Consider the following 16,673-nt stretch of genomic DNA (forward strand, 5'->3'; position numbering starts at 1 on the left):
AAGGCTGCGGGGATTCCCACTCCAGTGGGCACTAAACTCACCTGGAAAGCTTACTGAAAATGCATGGTCTCCACCCCACCCCACCCCCTAGAGATTCTGGCTTAGTTGTTCTAACTGGAGACCAAGGACTCTGAATTTTAAAGAATTTTTTTTAACGTTTATTTATTTTTGAGAGAGAGAGAGAGAGACAGAACGTGAGAGGGGGAGGGCAGAGAGAGAGGGAGACACAAAATCAGGAGGAGCCTCCAGGCTCTGAGCTGTCAGCACAGAGCCCGACGTGGGGCTGGAACTCACAAACCGTGAGATCATGACCTGAGCCGAAGTCAGATGCTCAACCGACTAAGCCACCCAGGCGCCCCAAGGACACTGCAGTTTAAGCCTGCATTCAGGTGGTTCCTTTTTAGGTAATTAGCACTCAAAAAACAATGTCCCAGGGGCTTTAAAGAGAGTGATAGGTTCAGGAAGTTTCACGTGGGATATGCAGGAAACAACTTTAGTGCCTTCCATTTTTATTTACCAGAGGAGGCAGATAGGTTTCATTTGGGGAGCCAGCTCATGTCTGTTCCTAGTGACTGCAGAGTTGAAAAAGATTCCGAGGTCATGCTTAGCTTGCTGGGGAGGACTGTGGTTGTTAATCAGTAATGTCCCCAGTGTGGATGGGAGTGTACATGTGTACACGTGAAATTGGACAACTCATTTAACTTTGGGTCTTGATTTCCTCATCTGTAAATGGAAATAATATTGCTACCTACCTCATAATGTGGCCTTAGGGATTAAATGGGGTAAAATCCATAGAGTGCTTAAAAGAGGACAATACATGCTGTTACTTCTGTCATGAGCTTATCGTGATTTGTGGGTACAAAAGAATTTTAAACTCTTTGGAGAAGGGAACTTTTGGAGCCCAAGATACTCTCCTGGTGACAGGGCTATAAAGTTCACATGAGAGGAAACTACTTCAGATGCCTCTGAACCCCACGAGAACACATCTTTCTAGTAAAGTGTATGCACTGGCTTATGCCTTCTGACCCCTCCTCCCTGTCTATGGAGCTGTGGGAGGCAGTCCTCTGAAATACCCAGTGGACAATTATTGATTTCTCCTGGAAGTTTGGAAAAGGAAGAGTTCGGTTGGATTTTTGCATCAGGAGAGAGGGTACTAAGTGGGACGTCCGTTCGGAAGGAGGTTGCTGGCAGTACTAACAATACAGTAAACAGAACCAGCAGCATTCCAGCACTTCTGAGCTGGCCGAGGTAGCTTTCCTGAACATTCTAACCAGCTGCTCTGCCATTTGGCAAACCCTCTCAGGACAGTTCCACCCTGGACAGTTCTCCTGAAACCCAAAGAACCCACGTAAGATTCTTGCTTCCCAGTTATCTTAGTGGTTTTCACCTAGGTGACATTTATTAAGCGCCTGTCCTGTGCCTTACATTGCACTGAGTGTGGGGGCTGGTGTGCAAAAGAGGTGGCCTGTGCCACAGGTACTGTAAGCTTGGGCTGATAGGCCAAACATTTAACACATTTTAAAAAAGAATCTGCCCTTATTCTGTACACTGCCTACAAGGGGGCCACAGAGATACATAGAGCAAAACCTTGGGATGCCCCGTTGGGTGTTTACCCAACAGAGTGGCTGAGACGAATACGCAGTTGTGACGGGCAGTCTGTGTGGAGGGCCATCCAAGTTCCATAGCAGTTCCGAGAGAATGTACTGCAAACTGGGGGGGGTCGGGAAGGGTAGTGTGAGACCTGGGCTGGGACAGTGGTAGAACTGACAGAGGGGCACAAATTCTCATTGTTCAGACGGTGATGAGTCGGCCATTTTGGTAAAGTGTGGAGTCTGTATGCGGGCCGAGGTTGGGATGGTGGTGGCCTTTGAATGCGTGGCTGGGAGCTGTGGAAGGGCTCTGCATAGGAGAGTGACACGACCCAGCACAGCTACCTTCCAGGGACGCAGTGAGGCAGGAGAAAAGACAGGAGTGGGGCCGCCGTTGTGGCGTGGTGGTCAGCTCCTCATCTAGGTGCGTGAGACAGAACCGGGAGACTGGCCTCAAGGGACATGGTGAGGACACCGTTGACCCATCTGCCTTGAAAACCTACATCTTTCCTCCCCTCCAATCAACTTCTTCTTGTGTCTTACAGATTCAGCCAGTTATTGAAAAAACCTTCCCTTTCTCTAAAGTTCCAGAAGCCTTCCTGAAGGTAGAAAGAGGACATGCGAGAGGAAAGACTGTAATTAATGTCATTTAAATAAACTCTCAGTTTGGTGATTGTTGGCTCTTATTCGGTGAGTGCCTCTCAGCCCCAAATTTCTAGTAGCCATCACTTTCCAGATTAGATGATGAGTTCCGTGATACAAGTTTAAAAATACAGACACCTATTTGCCAGTAATTTCTTGTTCCTTGAACTGAGCACAGAGAGTCCTTTTCTAGCCATACCACCACCCTCTCTGCACGTCACCCTGCTCGACATCCTTGCATTCTTGTTTGCCGAGAGGTCCTCTGACCCAAGCACCAGGGACACACGAGTAAGGAAGACATGACACGAAAATATCCACACTTGGACTTGTCTATAAAGTCAGCGAAAATTGCATTGTTTTTTTCAAGCTGTTTTTCACACCAGATTTGCACATTGTTGTGGCATCTTCTGTTCTAGTAGCTCAAAGTCTTTTATTAATGTTTGTGAGATACTAAAACTTTTGGCATATGGGTGGAGGGCGGCATGAAGAGCGTAAAGCTACTTCTTAAAAAAGTGCTCACTGATGAATCCAACTGGACAAGGCTTCTTTTGCTTTACTGTGGTCGTAACCACCCTCAAAGTTGTAAATCTCTTAAGGTCACATACAAAAATCTAGCTGATTTGGTTGTTTAGTCTCAAGAAAATGGAAGGTGATGGTAAAGTTTCTAACTTTTTAAAACCCTTACATTTAGCATGAGGGCTAGGCCTCTTTCACCAACTAAAACATGCTCCTCTGAGGACTTGTCTGTGGAAATTGCAACGCTTCTCCAGTTTCTCACCTTAAATGCCTGTACTTAGTTATCTCGCCAATAAGCCCATTGCAGCTTTTGAATCTCTAGTCTGTGACCTTCATTCAAGGTAAGTGTTTATTTCCTGTGGCATTCCTCCTCGCTCCTGCACCTTAAGATACTAAGCTTTTAGCTTTGGACATGGACTTGAGTAACCTGATACTCAGTCTGTGCCTATTACACACTCATTTGGTAACACTGGATGAGGGCTTTTCTCTGGAATTGCTGGTCTCACCGGCCCAAATACATTTTAAGAGAAAGAAAGTGGTGTTCTCGTCAGTACTGGCCATTTCTGACTTCCGTGTGAACAGTCCCAGCACTCTTCTTGAGGGCGCCGGGGTGGTATAGCGAGGGGAGGGAAGGCCTCACTTACCCTCATGTCCTCTCTCTTCACCAAGGAGTCTGGAAAGAAACTTTTCCCCGCCGTTATCCAGCACTGCTTCCTCCCCCGCAGTCATCTGTGTCTAATCTGCCCCGGTGAAGCGTTGAAAGGGCTACTGCAAGGACGCTCGCACATCTCCTCAATACAGTTAACCAGAAACCAGTTTATTCGAGATAAATTCAAAACAGGCTACTGCAACATGACCCCAGCACACTGTAGTGATCCGCACAGAGGCCTAAAATCGGAACTCCACATCATCTAAGAACAAGACCTGTTGGCAGCCGTTGGACATGTGCAGGTGTTCCTTTAAAACCCAAGATAAGCTACTGACCACAAGTGCCTATCCAAGCCTCCAGGGAGGAGCAATGGTTAGGAAGTGGAAACACTGGAACAGATAAAAAGGAAATGAGATTTGTTCTGTGACCAGAGCACCAGTATTATTAACAAGGATAATGAAATATGGACAAAAGGGGGAAGAGTCTATCCAAAGAATGTTTAGCAGTTTTGTTCAAACGAGAATACACTGTTTGAACCTATGGGTCCGTGTATTGTCAGCAGTTAAACTATTTCATTTTTCATTGAGATGCTGCATTTTAGGGTTTTCAGAGTTCTAACATTTGACCAGCGTTGCTTAAGGCCTCCTTTCGTTCGCGTTTGGGAGAGAATTGCTGGTCATCTTGAACCTTCCACCTCTTTTTACCGCTACCAGAAGGCAGTGGCCGCACTCCATGCAGGCCTTGTGCCAATGCAGCGGGATAGGAAGGCAGGAAATTAGGCTAAAGACTTGAGTTTAGCGAAGGATTATATAACATTTACTTCAGAACTAATCGTAGATGAGAGGATAGGCTAGTAAATTAGGTCACGGTAACACTGTTCCGTAGCATCTGTAAGAAAAGCATTAAACACCACTTATTTGTGACATTCTAGGCCAGCCCACAAGTGGGTTAAAATAATCCAAATCCTGCTAATGTTAGCAGACCTGACAAGAAATCTTATAAATTTATTAACTTTTAGTACTAAGAAAATAGTATTTTGTTTACTTAGTTCCTTAAAGTGTCATATAAGCCTTTCCCCGCTTTGCTATAGAGCATAATTGATTACAGAAAACAGTAGGACCAAAATTATTGGCCTGATATTTCTTCTCCGATGCTAAACAATCTTCTGCCTTACAAACTTGAGCTTTTCTTATTCCCTTTACTTTTTAATGTTTTTTTTTTTTGTTTTTTTTTGTTTTGTTTTTTTTGAGAGCGTGTGAGCAGTGGAGTCTGGGAGACAAAGTATCAAAGTGGGCTCTGTCCTGACAGCAGCAAGCCCGATGTGGGGTTCCAGCTCATGAACCATGAGATCATGTCCTGAGCTGAAGTTGGATGCTCAACCGACAGAACCATCCAGGTGCCCCTTATCCTTCCCTTTGAAGTGTAAGAGATTTGTAGGCCCACAAAGTATATTCAAGGCTGTTCCTGTTCTCTCCTGTCACTATCTTTGGAAATAATTTAAAATGTACAGAGTCTTGATATAACATTTTCTAAAAACACCCAAAAGCTGCTATTGAGGCAACCTTTTTAAGCAGCTGCAGAAAGGAAATGAAAGAAGGACAAATTATTGGTTTAAAAGTCATTATATAGTCTTTTGAAAAGATGAGACATAGTCCAGGTCATGGCAGTGTCATTCAAGCGTGGATTTAAAGTTACTGAAGAAGGAGCAAGTCCACTTTCCTCTTGGCTTGTCTGTTACCAGTCATTTTTTTTGTTTTTGTTTTTTTTTTTACACGTAGCTGGAAGACCTCCAGAAATATTCCTCCTGCATTCTTTATTCAGGTTTATAGGACCATGGCTTCCCAGACTTGTGTTAACTTCTCTTTGTTGACAGTGTTGAGGATGATGTGATTTTGGTCATACTGTGTACCCCCTGAAAGAAAGAAAAGGCACATAATAAAACGAAATGGTGTCTCTGGGAAAAAAAGCAGGGAGGAAAGCCCTGGAACACATCCCTGGGCAAAGTTGGGTGTGTTAAAATCCCATCATAGGAGCACCAACAGCTCCTTCTCCTACTTGAGTCTTAAAAGCTAGTTCACAGTTACTCTTTAGATGTCTGAAACGGGGGTGTATGTGTGGGCATGTGTGGAATGGAAGAATCTAGAGAAGGGAAAAGGAAGAAAGAGATTGTGAAATATATTCAATGGTGGGATCATGGGTTTGAGATACCAGCGAGGAAAAAAGGCAGGCTGGAAACTAGTGGAATTGTCAGATGGAACAGGTTTTACATGAACAATGAAAAATGGCTTCATGAGGGCAGAGGGGAAGTGGGACCGACAGCCAGATACAGGGACAGGGCAACACTCCTACCACTGGGAACTCACTTGGTGTAGGAAGATTCATAGCACTTGAGATGCTGTGTTCAGTACTGTAAAATTAGCATGGTCTCCGTAAACTCCCTTTCACCGGAATGTAAGAATATTTTCCAAGGGTGCCTACTAGATATTTAGATACTTCCCCATTGAAAGAAGAGGCCATGAGGCCATTTTTAAACATGAAAGTGTTGTCTGATTTCTTTTTTTTCCCAGTGTGGAATAAATACCTTCAAATACCTTATCCCTTTTTAGCGTAAGTCTCTGCAGCAAGGTCCTATCACCATGGACTCCATCGAAATAGAAATCTGTTCGTGTAGATGTGAGGTAGTATGACTGGTATTGAAATCTATTGCATCCTCAGTCCAAGAGGAATTAAATGTTCTTATTCTCTTTTAAGCATTTACAAAATATCAGTCTAAATTTTCAGACCTTCTGGATCTCTTGTAAGAGGAGTATAATATCATCATTGATAATCCAGAGCCTCTGCACATCTAGGTGTTGCACAGAATACAAGAACAAGGTGCCTGGGGCCTTTATGTGTAAGTTTGTAGTGGGGGAAAAAGAAGTTACCACCACCACCAAATCCCACTGTCTCCATTAAGACACACATGCTATATATTCCTTTGAGATTTGGGGATGTATAAAGATCACAGTGTCATCTTGTTTCATTAAGATTATGGTATATTAACATTCTTTTTGTGTACATTACCTAATTAGAATCATGAAGACTAGAAAGTCCTTGAGAAAGGACATAGGAAGAATTGAGATCATACCCGACTTTCGATATTTTTAAAGCAAGGAGGAATCCTCTTCCAATAATAATACTTGCTGTCTACCAAACGACTCCCTCCCCAGATATCAGGAGATATAGGTTACAAGAAAGATGCTTGGTCTGATAAGTCTTAGGGCAATGTTAGCAGGTAACAAATGGCTCCACAGCTGTAGCTAATGAAAATCCTAGTTTATTCGTGTACCAGAGAGGTATTTGTATCTCCCTTGCACAGGACGTGGGCCGTGCGGTTGTACTCCTTCGTGTCCACAAGATGGCACCACTCTCCCATATTCTGAGAGATTTAAATTTAGTTTAACGAGGCAAGTGACTACTGCATCTGGCTACCTTAAGTAGATATACTGAGAGTTCACAAACATACTCAAGAGACACTGGACTAATTTATAATGAATTTTAGGAAGGGACCTTGTAGCTTTAAAGCAAAGACCTACGGAGGAAGCTCCTAGAGTCCCACATTTCTTGTCAAGACTAGAAGCCAGGCATCCTTATTCCTTGTTGACTGCCACTGTAGCAAGTGGGAAAACAAATCCTATGGAGCTTCTAGAATGTACGCTCTCTGAAGCCAAGCATTTTTCTCCCCTACTTTGGTACCCATATCTAGCAAAGAGTCTGCCACATACTGGGTACCCAATAAAAACACACGATGAGACTAGCTCATAAAGATTACAAAACTGATCACATTCATAACAAACATGATTCTATATTTTTCAAAAAAATGTTTCCAATTTAGTCACAGTTCTTTGATTTTGAAACTATCTTGTAAAGTTGATACATGCATGTGCATGAGAATCCTCCACTCTACTTGCAGAATCAGGGCTTTTTGTGATTTTTAATCTAACACTGTTACAAGAAAACAAAACAAACAAAAAAAGACAAATAGTTTGAAGTCAGCCTAGGTCTGCATTCTACCAAAGCACTTCTGGGTATGAGATGATTAACCTCTCTGACCCTCACTTTTTGGACTGTAAAATGGGACAGGAGGGCATACCACGGGGCTCGCAGGGTTGCTCTAGAGATGCCCTGAGCTCAGGTAAGTAAAGTGTTCAGCATTCAGCACAGTGGCTGGTGCACAGTATGGGATCTCTCACTATGCTCATTTTCAAAAGTAAAAACTAGATCTTTAGTTGAGTACAGACAGACACAACAGAGAAAATAAATGATTCTTACCTTTGACATCTAAAACTAAATTTGGTTTCAACTTGCTGTAGATTCTGCCATCCGACTTCATGCTCCAGAACTGACTGTCGACATTCTGGTCAAGGGCCAGGCCCAGTTTGGAGCCCGAGGTCACGAGGCTCCCCACGATTGTCAGGCAGCAGTCTTCTGCTATCTGCTTACAGACAGATAAGACTGCTTAGAGGTGAGACACATTCAAGGATCATGATCAGTTCTTGGCTCAAAGTGATTTTTAAAGTTGTCTTAGTTGTAGTTTCATTTACCCCACACGAGACACTTTCGCCAGAGGAATTGGGATCAAACAACAAATACTTATACCCTCATTTCAGATGACACGAGTGCCAGAAAGTTCAAGATTTCTGCCCTTTGTAAGGGAAACCTTAGAACATTTTTCCCATTCAGAAATGACAGTGATGTGAGGCTGGGTCTGTGGCTCTATCTCCCCTGGCCTAACCATCTCTGCTTAGCCTGGCCCTTCTGGAATGTGACTGCATTTCTAATTTGAAAGGCTGCTAGAACACTGAAGTGGCTAAAAAGGGCATTTTATCATTTTAAAACCTGAAATTCCAGTTATTCTCTTATCTTTCCTTCATGAGAAATGTCCAATAAACATTTCTAAGAAGGCATGTTATCCAACTATAAAAAGAGAGAAAGAATAAAATACAAATACAGTGAAGTATGTTTTCACGCAAATATTTTAAGGGTCCTTTTCAAAAACAAATCTATCCTTTATATATATAAACAGTGTGTGGCAATCATGTTCATCTGACATGAACACATACTGCTACAGAAAATGCTTATGAAAACTATATATTGAGATTAAAAGTGTGGTAATCTAGGATACTTTATCTCACAGTTAAATAACATCACTAAAATGTTTATTAGAAATAACTGCTGAAAGGCAGTTTTCTTGAATTGTTTAAGATAATCAAAGCAGAAGTTGGCTTTTTAAAAATGCCTTCTAAATTCCAGCTACTTCTGTTTCTCAGGCTATTTCTTCTGTGCCTGTCTAAATATGACTTCCGCTTGCTGAAAGGATGATTCTCCCTCAAGCACAACAGACTCAATTAACAAGTGGTCCTTCTGCTGACTCATGGGGCACCGAGTTAAAAAAAAAAATTGGGAGCAAACAGTCAAGCCCATAAAATCAAGGAGTTAAAGAGTATCTACAACAGAAGCGTAAGCTTCTCTAATAAAGTCTTACTACATTCAACTTTTTAACATCTAGTATGGCAGGAGTGATGCAAGAGGGAGATGGGCCATTATCTACTTTACAAGGTGTGATAATTAGGAAATGGACTGTCTTGTACACAGGGCATTATCTCTTCACCCTAGTCTTCGGGGTCCTCCAAAATCAACCAATCAAGAATGATTTGCCATAGTGCTGGGGCTTATTGAAAAAAACTATAAAAGATCAAGGAAATAGGGAAGAATAACCCAGACACTTCCTTTTATTACTATATAAAAATCAAGTATAAATACAAATACTCCATCTAGGATAAGTGCTAGATTTACCTCGCATTTTAAGTTCCTTGATTGGTTCTATCAGCTAAAAAATACTCTCATGAAAACCCTTCTAATTTATTTACGAAAGTGCTCCAGGAAGCATCTGCTTGAAGAAAGATGCTATTACAAACACTTGTCTAAGCTCACCCTGCATTTGATGCATCCTTCTTGGTAAATCCAAATCTGATCATCAGCACCAACATCTTCCATGACCTGTATTCTGAGAAGCTTCAGATCCTCTAAGTTTCCATTGGTGGACATGAATAACCCTGTTGCTTTGTTTCGAAGTCTGAAATAAATTCGTTTCTGGAAGACAGAGACCCCAGCGATAGTCATCTATAAGTTGTACTGTTAGAAGCATAGAATAAGCATTAATAGAGGCAGAAACCAAAGTGAGGTTGGATTAGAGATAACTGCTCTCCACAAGAGTCTCAGAGGGTTTAGGATCTTCTCAATGCAGAGTCTGTCAGAATTTCAAAATGCCGGGGGCAGGGAGCCTGCCTGTGGACAGCCCAGAGCGTGGGACCCGCCATGTTTTGATGTTGGGTGTGGTAGCATTTCTGAAAGCCGTCACAACCTTTCAGCACCAGAAACAGAGCCCAAATGTAAAGGAGTGGGGGCGCAGTGACCAAGGTTATACTTCAGTTTTATACCGAAACTAAAAGGTTGCATTATGTTTATGATAAAAGGTAAAGATTGCAGAGAAGAGTACTCAAAGTCTAGAAAAGGAATAAATTACCTGAGCAAAAGGTCGTAGAGAACCTATTTGGCGGCAGCCACTGAATTCATACCAATTTGGGACTTCTGCTGGTGACAGTAGGAACTGCCGACCCCTGTAATTGCCATATTCATAAGTAACCCATCTGGGAAAAAAAAGTGGAAAACCACGGTAAGCGGCAGTATCCCTTTAACAGTTGCCCCTGATTATATTTTTATAGTGCTTCCAAGTTTTACACGGAGCTTTATACTTTAAATATACATTGGGAGAGAAAAAGAAACTATTTTCTAAAACACTTAAAGCACCCATTTATTGACAAATAGCAAATTCTTGGTACATGAGTATGCCACAAAGATCCATTTTTTTTTTTTAATGTTCATTTATTTTTGAGAGAGAGAGAGACCATGAGTGGGGAAGGGCAGAGAGAGAGAGGGAGACACAGAAGCGAAAGCAGGCTCCAGGCTCTGAGCTGTCAGCACAGAGCCCAACACGGGGCTGGAACTCACGAATTGTGATATCATGACCTGAGCCCAAGTCAGATGCTTGACCTACTGAGCCATCCAGGATCCTATCTTGAAGAGAAATAGGTAAGTTTTTCCTCTAATAGGGCAATGAAATTCAGTCCTTTTTGCAAGATTGCCCTGTACCTCCTATGAGGTTTTTGTAAAACCTTTTCAGTTGTAATAATCTTATATTTAAATAGTTATTAGTGTGTGGCACATGATAAGTATTACATAGGGTTAAGTAAAAATAATAAAGCTTTGTTTAAAATGGGTATGGGGTGCTGCGAGCTTGGTCGGTGGAGCATCTGACTTTTGATTTCGGCTTGTGTCGTGATCCCAAGGTTGTTGGATCAAGTCCCGCATGGGGCCTGTTTGAGACTCTCTCTTCTCTCTCTCTCTTTTGCCCCGCCCCCAGTCATGCTCTTGCTTTCTCTCAAAAAAAAAAAAAAAAAAAAAATATATATATATATATATATATATATATATATGTAAAATAAAAATAAAACGGGTGTAATCTTCCTCAATCCAGAAAACTGAAGATTCTCTGGTCTCTTCCCACCTGAAGATGCTAGTGCTCACCCCCGAAGAAGTTAAGGTCATGGCACACGGCATGCAAGCAACCCAGCAACCCTCTTCTCTGGCTGATCTATTACATCAAGGAAGAGTGTTCTCTACTTTTAGTCCTGGAACTTTAAAATGTCATCGTCTTAGTCATTTTATCATAAAAACAAAAAATTAAAACCATTTGGGGAAAAAAAAATCACTCATAATTCTACCACAGTAATAATCTACAACTGTTTTGTAAATAACTGTCGGCCCTTCCAACACTGATGCATACAGGGAGGCCATACCTATTGTTTTTATGAGGGAAAGAAATTTACTTTCTTATAAACATTATGTTGGTAGTCCTTGCTCACTTTTATATCTTAATTTCAAAATTCTCATAACGTGAGAAAAATCTTCCCATGTTGGCCTTTAATCATTGTACACAGCATCTGCTATCAATTTCTGGGTAAAGAAAATCCAAACCCTTACTCTAAAACCAAAGGACTTGGTCTTTCAAAGGGAGAAGAAAAATCAGCTTCCTTTCTTACTTGCTAAAAAAAAAAGTGCTTAATGTGTTTACTGAGCACTGGTTTGCAAAGCATTCCCCTAGGAATTTGAGAGGACCCAAAGACAAAGTCCTTACCTTAAGTAAATTACAAATGTGGATGAAAAGATGAAATCTACCTGACACATGGCTTTTCTCAATAGGAAAAATATATTATGAAGGTACATAATTATTAACCCTTACAGAAAATAGGAGGATAAGAGGTTATATTTCAATTTGTTTAAGGTAGCACAGGATAGAAAGAAATGTGATCAAACCTAATTAAAAAATTTTTTTTGAACAATTTTTTTTAATGTTTATTTTGGAGACCGAGCATGACTGGGGGAGGGGCAGAGAGAGACACAATCCAAAGCAGGCTCCAGGCTCTGAGCTGCAGTATAGAGCCTGACCTGGGGCTCGAACCCATGAACCTGAGCTGAAGTTGGACACTTAACTGACCGAGCCACCCAGGCACCCCTTAAAAAAATTTTTTTTTTAATGCTTATTTTTGAGGGAGAGAGACAAAGTACAAGCAGGGGAGGGATGGGGAGAGAGGGAGACAGAATCCACGAAATAGACTCCAGGCTCAGAGCTGTCAGCACAGAGCCTGGCATGTGGCTCGAACCCCGTGAACCACGAGATCATGACATGAGCTGAAGTCGGACGCTTAACCGACTGAGCTACCCAGGTGACTCTGATCATACCTAATTTTAAAAATCAAATATCTTATTGAATAAACAAGTAGGTAACTCACTTACATTCCACCAATCACCTGAACAGAGCGTATCTGTGTGTTGAATCCTAGGGATCGGAGATTAACTATTTCTGAATTAAGTTCGATCTTTTTTCCTTTGAAGCCTTCTCTTTCAAAAAGAATAATTGTTGGTTCAGAAAATTCCTGTATAGGAACAAAAAAAGTGTTCCGTTACTCATCTTTGATAATAATTCAAGCTTACATGGACATATCTTGTTAAAGGACAAATCACAAGCTCTGGCCAGGCTTGGCCTTTCCCTGGAGGTCTGGGTGTTCATGCACTCCGAAGCTAAGGAGAGGACAGGCAGGAAGTTTTCTACTACATGGAAAGGTGGGTAAATATAACAGTGTTTTAAAGCTGTTATGGATATGTGTTTTAGCTGTTATGGATAACAGTGTTTTAAAGCTGATATGGAGGGGGCCATATCCTAGGCACAAAGGAATGGGTATATGTATTGAATCAACACTTGTAATGAAATTTATTTTCAATTTTGCCATTGTTTATTAGGGAAAAGGAGGGGCTGGAAAGCCATGGACATAAATGGTGAGGGTCAGAGGACTATGGCTGTCTTTGGGGTCTAGTGGTAACAGTGGTAATTACCTAATCAAAGAAACTTCCCCTTGTATGCATTTTCAAATGTCTTTTTTGTTGTTGTTTTGTCAATAAGACAACGATTCTTTATACTCATGCTCCCAAACTTTCCTATAGGAATAATTGTTAAAAGGAGAGAAAAAAACCAGTGTGGAAGCTGCATGTTCAAGCCATCAGTCATTTTAAAGAGGACAAGGGCACAGAAGTCCATTCATTTTCAGAAAATAAAAAGCAGATTATGCTTGTTTTTCAAATCACAGTTTGAAACTGACCCTAGTCTAAGCTCTAATGATAATAATCCTAAGATCATAAATAATACATCAAAAATTACCTACCTGCTTAAAGTTTTGTGGTTAGGGTGTGGTAACTTAGTGCTTCATTGATGTGGATGTGCCCTGACATGTACAAAGATTTCTGCCGACCAGTAAACAGAGCAGATTAGTGTGTAGAGGTGGTTTGTATAGTGTAGGAATTAGGTTATATAAAATATACTAGAAGGAAATGATGTAAGTATCACAAGTGGCTGAGCATATCCACCAAGTACTAGGTGAAGGAAGGCATTTGGAAACTGCAACGGCAGTGGGTTTGGTTTTTTTGTTTTTTGAAAATATATTTGGAGATAGCTGTTAGAATTCTAGGGTGGTTAAATACCAAAGTTTTAGATATTTCACTGTAAGTTAGTGAATCTTAAACACCATACCATGTTTCACTGATACTATTTTCACATCTAAAGAAACGGCCAACATTTTAGTTATTTGAACAGGCAGGGAGGAGATAAAGCCATCTCATGTATGTTCTTTCTACCTGTAAAACTGAAGTCACCAATGACATATGTTTTAAGCTTTTTATAAGAGATCAGCTACAAAAAAAACTAACAAATATTTCCAAAACTACAGACACACCCAGAGTTGAATAATCGGAACATTATCTTGCTGTTTTATTGTACTGAATATTGCTTTAGCTACATCAAAAATTAAAGGTTTCGATGCAAAAAGGGGCACCATAATCTAAAGTAGCACATGTGTGATAAACTGGGAGAAGATGTGATTGCAAATTTCTAAGACAACAAAGCGATAGATTTAAATTTCTGCAATCTATCTTAAATAGATAGAATTTCTGCAACCCAGTGACAACAAAAGATACAGAAAACTTAATAAAGAGTTTGGCAAAGGATATAAAAACGGACTATTCACTGAATAGAAAATCCAAATGACTAGTGCAGGAGATACTGGTGAAACATAACACAATGAGAAAATACTTTCTACCTAATTTCTTCAAATTGACAAAAGTCAGAAAATATTCAGTAATGGCAATGATGGAGAAAATGAATCCACATCCTCTGCCAGCAAAGATCCCAAGTAGTGGAATCTGGCATTAGAGAAGCTGAATATTCATGCACATGGAATCCTGCAAATCTACTTTTTAAATATATATCTCGAAGGGATTCCCACACAGGTCAACGGGGATACGTGTGCATGTGAGGATAAAGTAAAATAAAAAACATTTTATAAGAATATCTAAGCTGTATCCCAAACACACTAGAATGGGTACCTGTAAAGGAGAGAGAGTAATAAAAATAGGGATCAGGTATGCAATGGAAGAAAGACAGGAGAGGGGCCTTGAACGAACCCCTGATGACTATACCACGACTGACTGAACACCCTTGACCTGAAGTCTGAGAAAACAGCAAAGAAAGTCAACTTCTATGTTAAAGCTCTGAAAAGAGACCAAAAAGTTATAGGCTGGAACGTTCTATTGCAACTGTTTTCTGTGCCTCTGACTTTAAGTCCTGAGGAAGCCTCCCTGCTGGTTTCCATCAGCTGCATGAACCACACATCTCTGTGACGCCATATTCACACTGACATTTTTATACTTACAACATCTATAAAACGAAGAGACTTGAAAGCTGCTTCAGGCAGGCATCCCATCGCGGAGACACAAGGATAGTGGCCTTCTTCCAACACGTACTGATTACCAGAGAAATTTTCTCCATCATATGCAACCCAGCTATGACAGGAAAAAAACATAGACGTGTACAATATGTAATTTGAATATTCCTATTCAAGAATAGGTAGCCTGCTGTATATAAAACACAATGCCGGTGGCTAACTGTTCTGTCTTCAAAAATATCTAGACCTGTTTACTTTTTTCCATTGTGTTGCAAATGAATATTCATAAGTCAGTTGTTAATTTTGCATTTGGGAAACAAAGTTTTTCTCCCCAAAATCTTCAGTTTCTATCTCTGCACCTTCCAGTACTCCTTGCTCCCCTCGTGGGTGCCACCATCCTCTAGCCCTTGAGTCCTCTCTGAATAATCCTTCAACCTTCACAGCTAATCAGTCACCTTGGGTCTACCAACATCCTTCCCAAATGCCTTCCCTTTATCCTCATTTCCAGCGCCTCGGTACTGGGCCATGAGTCAAACTACCATAGTGACTTAGACAAGTCATTTAGCCCCTCAGGGCCCCAGCATTACTAGTAAGATGGTGATTTTCCATGCTTCCTTAGAAGAGGTGGGGCTTTTTGTTTGTTCTTTTAATCCAAGGAAGCTTACTGAGGACTAATTGTAGATCAGGTACTTTTCCACTGCTGGGGATTGGACAGAGGACAAAACGAAGTCCCTGCTATCATAAAATCTACACTCTGGTGAGCTGAGACAGACAACAAATGCACAACAAAAGTAGCTGTCTGGTAGTAAGAAGTGAAGCAGGGCAGGGGATAAAGAGGAACTAGGACAGAGACGGAGGTGTGTGCTAATAAACAAAATCTTTACTATAAATCTGTGCACTTGAATGCAAAGCCAGTGCTGTTTCCACTGTGCAGTGCTAACCGATATGATGGTGCTATTTACACCATAAAGAACTGTATCATTAAAGACACTATTACTATTACTATTATTATTATTAGACTTAATTCCTCATCACCTTCTGCACAGTTTGCTCCAAGTGTTTCCTAGCCAACTTTCCCTGACCTTGGGCTCTCCCCTCCCTGTAAAGCTTTTATGAAACTATTTTCAGCATGGCACTTTGGGCTCATGCCTTTCTTTCCCTTCTTATGATTACACTGTTGTCATGCAGAATGCCTATCTACCGGGGCGCCTGGGTGGCTCAGTCGGTTCAGTGTCCAACTTCGGCTCAGGTTATGATCTCACAGTCCGTGAGTTTGAGGCCTACATCGGGCTCTGTGCTGACAGCTCGGAGCCTGGAGCCTGTCTCTGTCTCTCTCTCTGCCCCTCCCCTACTCGTGCTGTCTCAAAAATAAACATAAAAAACCTTTTTTTAAAGAATGCCTATCTACCTGTAAAAAAAAAAAAATCCACCTTGGGAGGCACCTGAGGGATTATTAGAGTCCCGTTATGGTGACAGGACAGGCTAGAGGGTAGAGAACCTGGTCTGAATCCCATTGCACAGTGACATGGTGATTTTCAACTTCTCCATCCAAAGTGATCCCATGTCCTCTGCCCAGTGCTCAGATGCTACAAGGTGCACCTCAGTACTAACATGGTCTTGTACCGTTGGTGGTTTCATATAGTGCCAAACACCTAGGGATGTCCCTAAAGATTTGCTGATTCGTGCATTCTACTCTCCCGGGGATTAGGCCCTGCCAGTCCACCGTTTTACTTACCTGCCTCCTAAAACTCTGCAAGACTTGGTAGAAAACGAATCATCAATTTGACTTGTTGTTTCTTCGAAACCTAGACTGCGACCTTGAAACTGTGGTTCTGAAAACAACTGAATCTTTGAAAAAGTAAACAAATATGTAAGCTTATTTTCCTAAACATATTAACTCATTCA

General features: G+C 41.2%; 2 protein-coding genes across 2 annotated transcripts in view; one reads left to right on the plus strand and one right to left on the minus strand.

Annotated features, from left to right (window-relative positions):
• Positions 1 to 3,252, plus strand: part of RTN4IP1 (reticulon 4 interacting protein 1) — a 50,210-nt gene extending 46,958 nt beyond the window's left edge. Inside the window, exon 9 of the mRNA XM_047101217.1 lies at positions 2,135 to 3,252. Coding sequence (XP_046957173.1) covers positions 2,135 to 2,242 — 108 coding nt within the window. The 3' untranslated portion in view covers positions 2,243 to 3,252. The remainder of the gene's footprint in view (positions 1 to 2,134) is intronic.
• Positions 3,253 to 3,543: 291 nt separating this feature from the next.
• CRYBG1 (crystallin beta-gamma domain containing 1) overlaps positions 3,544 to 16,673 on the minus strand; it is a 50,920-nt gene continuing 37,790 nt past the window's right edge. The window contains exons 14-20 of the mRNA XM_047101215.1: positions 16,504 to 16,616; positions 14,757 to 14,886; positions 12,292 to 12,431; positions 9,962 to 10,085; positions 9,370 to 9,528; positions 7,708 to 7,870; positions 3,544 to 5,308 (exon numbers count right to left, since the gene is read on the minus strand). Of these exons, the coding sequence (XP_046957171.1) occupies positions 5,220 to 5,308; positions 7,708 to 7,870; positions 9,370 to 9,528; positions 9,962 to 10,085; positions 12,292 to 12,431; positions 14,757 to 14,886; positions 16,504 to 16,616 (918 nt within the window). The 3' untranslated portion in view covers positions 3,544 to 5,219. The remainder of the gene's footprint in view (positions 5,309 to 7,707; positions 7,871 to 9,369; positions 9,529 to 9,961; positions 10,086 to 12,291; positions 12,432 to 14,756; positions 14,887 to 16,503; positions 16,617 to 16,673) is intronic.

The sequence above is a fragment of the Lynx rufus genome, unplaced genomic scaffold (genome assembly GCF_022079265.1).
Source record: "Lynx rufus isolate CCGP_SWC_20201006 ecotype Redwood Valley unplaced genomic scaffold, mLynRuf1.p SCAF_6, whole genome shotgun sequence".
Lineage (NCBI taxonomy): Eukaryota > Metazoa > Chordata > Mammalia > Carnivora > Felidae > Lynx > Lynx rufus.